The following is a 5,872-nucleotide window of genomic DNA, read 5'->3' as shown; positions in this document are numbered from 1 at the left end:
GCAACTTCTGCTTTCAGTTCAACAAATATTTATTGTTTTCCTTCTTTGTGGGAGTAGCTGTAAGGCATGAAAGAAATACTGGGCCAACTTATGAATGGAAACAGGGACATGGAGACCTCTAGAGGCACAGGAGGTTCACCACCCATGTCCTAGGAGGAGACCCAGGACTCTAAGAAGGCAAAAATTCTGCATCGAGTTCACACAGTTTATTGAGCCATGTCCAGGATCCAGAGAAAGCAGGGAGATGGCTCCATTCTCAGCAGGTGCCCTGGTGTCTCACACAGGGCAGCATCTCAGCATTGAGAGAAGCGACAGCCAGGGAGAGGGCTGGCTTTTTGATGCAAGGGTGTGTTGGAAACAGCATCCAGTGGTATAGAGGTTTGGTTGAGCAGATGGTGAAGACAGGTCAGTGAAACATGGTCATTATCTTCGGGTAACAATTTGGACTTTGCTTTATCTGGCAAAGGAAGGAATGACTTGTCCAGGCATCAGAGATCAGGGGTTTCCTAGTCAAGAACCTGAGTAGGTGGGTTTTGTTAATGGACTATCTCAAAGAAATACCCAAGGAAAATTTAAGGGGTGGTGTTCTGGTAGAAATGGCACTGCAGTAGAATGGGATCTAAGATATCGGAGAGAATGGGGAAAGGGATTTGGAGTCTACCATTTGGGCTAGTGAGTGATAGGAGGAGAAGAAAGAAGAGGTAATAAGGGAGAGTTTGCAACACTGGAATACTGGAGGAGGCAGAGCAGCTCTTTTAGAGAGGATATGAGCTAACCCCATGTCTGGGCCCCTGGATGTCTCCCAGCTGGGAGATGGTATGTGTATATGTGTGTGCCCGTGCATGCATGTACAAAAAGCTGACTTATGGACTGTCAAGTGACTCTCCCTGGGGTAGGAAAACTTCAGGGTCAGCTAGCTGGGGCCCTAGAGGCTTCACTTGGGTCAGGATGTCCCGGATAGAGCGGCAAGGGATCCTTCCAGGGCTGCTGAGGCCACAGGGCTTGGCACCAGCAGAGGGATCAGGCTGAGGAGAGCCATCGGGACCCCCACTCAATGTCGAGGAGGAAACAGAAATGCAAGGTTGACCAGAAGAGCTGGACTTGATGCTGCAGGGCTGAAGGATGATTTTGCCACTGGATAGGGAGCTGGAGCTGGAGCTGGAGCTGGAGCTGCCTCCTAAGGAGCCAGTGCCTGGTGGGGAGCAGGGACCCTGGGAGACACCACTGCAGGGGTGGTAGGATGAACCGGAATTGCTGGATATGCTAGAACTGATATGCACTCCAGAACCAGAAGGGGAGCAGGGTCCCTTAGGTCCTGTGAAGCCGACTCCACAGGGCTGGACCCCACCAGAGCCCACAGGCTGGAATGCAATGGCTGAGGAAGCTCCTGACTGGTGTATGTTGGAACTAGATGAGCTGTGGCTGGGGATGATGGGATTGCTGGAAAAGTATTTTCCCTCTGAGATGGGGGGCCCAGCTGCAAAGGACGGGGACCCTGGAGACCCCTTGACAGGGTTATCTTTGGTGAAGTAGCCCACAGGGTAGATTTTACCCTTGCTATAGGTCATGCCTGGGACCAGATAGCTGTCAGAGGAGCCACCTACCACCTCATAGCCACCATAGGATTGCTGTACAGATGTGATGGGGGGGCAGGGCTTGCCTGGGAGGCCACCATTGCTACAGGGGCTACCTTGAATCACTCCAGGGCCACCAGAGCCATGCTGCTCCACCACCACTACTACGGGCCTCTGCCCCCCTGACACAGAGTGGGAACTGGAGATGTAGGGGCCAGAATGTGAGACAATGGGTCCCCCACTGCAGGGAGAGTCAGGGACATCTGAGCTACAGGGACGCAGGTTGGAGCTGCTGCTTTGACTACTGCTGCTGGACATCTGAGAGGTTTGGGAAAAGGAAGAGCTTCCTCCAGACATATGAGACTTATCATTGACCGGTAGAGCAGAGCCATCCCCTGTTCCTTTGGGATATCCTGATCCTGGTTTAAATAATGCAGATCCTGCAGAACCACCCTGGTAGAAACTGGATCCACTGGAGCCACCACTGGAGATACTATAACCACTGGAGCCACCACTGGAACCACCCCTGGAGCCACCACTGAAGCCACCACTGGAACCACCACTGGAGATACTAGAACTGCTGGATCCACCACTGGAGCCACCACTGGAGCCACTGGAACTGGAAATGGAGTTGCTGAAGCTGCTGGAGCCACTTTGGCTACTGAAGCTGCTGGAGCCACCCTTTCCAGTGAGACATGGGTTGTTCGGAGAAGTGATTCGTGTGGGGTCCTTACAGGGGTCTGAAAGGGTCCCGATGCTCTTAGCCAAAGTTCCTGGGGAGGAAAGTAGCCGTCAGTAAGGGCCAGAGAGGAGCCTGGCTTTCTCTCTTACCTTTTAGACCAATCCCAAGTCCTCCTCCATGCTGATTTCTCCAGAGTGGAGCCTATGAGATTTTTTTTTTTTTGAGGGTGGGGATACTGGGGATTGAACTCGGGGGCACTCGACCACTGAGCCACATCCCCAGCCCTATTTTGTATTTTATTTAGAGACAGGGTCTCACTGAATTGCTTAGTGCCTTGCTAAATTGCTGAGGCTGGCTTTGAACTCGTGCTCCTCCTGCCTCAGCCTCCCACGAGGCTGGGATGACAGGTGAGCCCTATGAGATTTTGACAGCAGAAGAAAAGGGAGGGAGAAGTGGTTGTTGTCTCTAAAGGATATCAGGGTGGCAGAATAAGGGCAGTTTCATTGTTCTGGGAGCGTGGTGTTGGGTGGGGAAGAGGTTCAACATTTACTAGAGAAGTAGCCAGCCTCCAAAGGGGGAGGCATTGGAGGAGTAAGCAGCAGAGAGTGAAGAATGTGAACAGACAGGTCCAGGAACAACTAGGTCAAAAAGAAGACAGTGGCGAGGCTGAAACTCTGAGAGGTAGGGAAATCTGGAGGAGAAAAATCCCGGGCCAGACCCTGGGACCAAACAGAAAGAAAAGATAGAAGGCGAAACAATAGAAGAGAAAATACAAAAAAAAAAAAAAAAAAAAAAAAGATAATGGGAAAAGAGACACCCAGTGGCAGAGGGACCAACACAAAGAAGAGGGTAACACTTGGTCACCAGCTCCCTCCTAGAGAACAGGCTGAGGGGAGGATGGAAATCCTGATTCCTGTCTCAGTGCTGACCATGCCAGTGAAGCTGGGTGGGGGCCCGGATGTGGGGGCACTCACCTGTTGCTTCAGAACCTGCTGGTACCAGTGTGACAGGACACCGTGCCCTAAGCCACCCCTGCTCTCACTGGCCCAGCCTAGGGACACCAGCATGAAACCCTCCTTGGAGGCACGTGACCATTATCAGCTTTCCCTGCTCCCCACCCAGCCTTCGCACATGTGCACCTGCTGTCCCCACCCAGCCCTGTATCTGACTCCTGCTGCCTTTATTTGCCTCAGCTGTGGAATCACTTCTTCTTTAACCATTCCTCTGCTCCTAACCCCCAGGCTCAGCTTACCCCAGTTTGTCTTCACCGCTCTCTATTACCTAAATGTCTTCTGCCCACCTTTGTCCTTTTGGGTCCTAGATGGCATGGACAGAGCCCACACTAGCAGATCACTAAACTTCTCTGAGTTTCACACACACAGGAGGCCAAATCTGTCCTGCTTTCCTTACAGCATTACTATGAGACTGAGTGAGATCACCTACTTTCAAAAACAGAAAGCCTTAGACATTATGATTCATTATTTATTGCTACTCATCATTGAGCTCTCCACCAACAACCAGACCTCTAGTCTGCAGCATCCCTAGTCTCTCCTCAAAAAGAAATCCTCTGCGTGAACCTCCATGCACCAGCTCTGCCACTGCCCCTCACTCCACGTGAAATCATCTAGCACTCCCGCCTCCTCCATTGCTCCCCCAGACGATGTGCACCCTGCTCTCCACCTGCCCACCCAACCAAGGGGGGAAGGTCACAGAAAAGCCTCAAGGGCCATAAACACCTGGTGGTCAACAGTACAGGCCCAAAAACTACCCAGCCTGGGGTTTGAATCCTGGCTGAACTGCTTCTAACCATGATCCTGAGCCAGTTTCCTAACCTCTGGGAGCCTTGTAAAAAGAGAACCATAAATATTCTCTTATTGTTTTTATTATAATCAAAAATGCTACTATATTTGAAGTGCTAGAACAATGTCTGACACATTAAAAATAATTCCAAAACAGAACTTTGGGGCACATATCTGTGATCCCAGCAGCTTGGGGATCCCAAGTTCAAAGCCAGCTCATCAGTTTAGTGAGGCCCTGAGCAATTTAGCAAGACCCTGTCTCAAAATAAAAAATAAAAAGGGCTGGGGATGTGGCTCAGTCATTAAGCACCCCTGGGTTCAATCTGCAGTACGGAAAAACAGAAACGAAAACCTCCAAAAATGGTAGCAATTCTTTTTACTACAAAATATCCAATCTTCACCTACTAGTGTTCCATAATGACAACCACAACATTGATACAGCCCTCTAGAGCTTCCAAAACACCTGTCACACACATTAGCTAATTTGAGACACAAGGGAAAATTAGTACTAGGTGTTATTTTAAACCCCACCTTAGAGTGTCAGAAACCAAGGCAAGTTTAAGAAACTTGCCTGAGGTAACAAAGTAATGAGGAGCAGCCCCTAGACTCAAAGGTCAGATTCCAAAGCCCCTGCCTTTCTCCCTCGCTGGATTCTCTCCTAGACCCTCCTCAGGCACTGAATTCCCCCAGCCTTCCCTGCCCCTGGGTCTGTGTTCCTTCTCTCCCACCCTACCCTCCCACCCCCAGGGCCCCCAGCCTCCTACCTGGCAGGAGGAGACCAGCCAGCAACAATGCCATCATCCCTTGCCCTCCCACACGCCCCATCTTGGGTGCCCGAGAGGAGCCCATCTCGGACGGCGTGGCCTTCTGACTGACAGCAACTCGTGGACACCCAGGGCCTTTATGTTAGGGCTGGACATTCTCTGGGCAGGAGTCACTATGGGGAGGGGAGGAGGGGCGGAAGGGGTGGGTGCCCGGGGGCAGTTGGTGTGGCCCGAGGAGCTGAAGTAATCAGCCAGAGCATCTGCCTACTCAGCAACAGCGGTGGCTACAGTGTGGGGGACCCATGGCCACTGGGCCCCAGATCCTGCAGCCCGACCGGCCTGCCCTGGATCCTCATTGCTTAACCTGGAACCAGGTGCTCTGCCCTATGGCCACCCACTCTGGTGCTGCCACTCTCACCCTGGGACCCAGTCTCCAGTTCCTTCACTCGCTGCCTCCCAGGGTTGGCCTGCCCAACTGCCATCCTCCCATCTTCCCTCCCCTCGAAGATGTGGGCATTTCAGCTTTCCCTTTGGTGCCTGGGAAGTACCCCACCCCTGCTCCAGCCCCCACCTCACCCTGCTGCATGGTTCTGGCCCCACTGGGTTCCCATCCACAGCCCTAGGTCTGCCCATTTCCTTGGGCTCCTGTTACTCAGCTTCTACTTCCCTTCTTCAGATATGAAGATCTGCCCCCACACCTCTGTCTTTTGCTGCTGCTGTTGCTCAAGCGCCTGCTTGCCACTTACCCATTATGTGTCTATCAGTGAGTGAACCTTTTCCCTCTCAGAAATTGAACATCCACATTCTGAAAGCCAGCTCATTGGCATCTCCCTTCTGGGGGGTCCCAAGGACAGTATGAGGGGCACTGGGTGTCAGAACTCAGCCTGGGAAGAGGCCTGGGCTGGGGACCCCTGTCATAGCTGGGCCTCAGTTACTCACAAGCCACTCATAGCCTCTCCCCCAAGGTGGTGACCTAGACTTCTCAGGGTGAGCAAGAGGCTAATAAGGCTAATTGGAAAGGTGGTGGCCTGGCAGCCCATTAGCTGGCTCTCT

The 5,872-nt window shown here is 52.3% G+C and overlaps 1 protein-coding gene across 1 annotated transcript; it reads right to left on the bottom strand.

The window, feature by feature from the left end:
* On the bottom strand, positions 1 to 4,969 carry Cdsn (corneodesmosin). Its single transcript, XM_046450801.2, has 2 exons — positions 4,820 to 4,969; positions 1 to 2,347 (listed from the first exon to the last, which is right to left on the bottom strand). The coding sequence occupies exons 1-2, from the start codon at positions 4,902 to 4,904 to the stop codon at positions 864 to 866; spliced, it is 1,569 nt and encodes a 522-aa protein (XP_046306757.1). The 5' UTR covers positions 4,905 to 4,969; the 3' UTR covers positions 1 to 863.
* Between the last annotated feature and the right edge of the window lie 903 nt (positions 4,970 to 5,872).

Source organism: Marmota monax, unplaced genomic scaffold, assembly GCF_021218885.2.
Source record: "Marmota monax isolate L192 unplaced genomic scaffold, Marmota_monax_Labrador192_F-V1.1 WCK01_AAM20220418_F8-fsc00474, whole genome shotgun sequence".
Taxonomy (NCBI): domain Eukaryota; kingdom Metazoa; phylum Chordata; class Mammalia; order Rodentia; family Sciuridae; genus Marmota; species Marmota monax.
The sequence above is the reverse complement of the archived record's forward strand: the minus strand, read 5'-3'. Positions and strand labels throughout refer to the sequence as shown.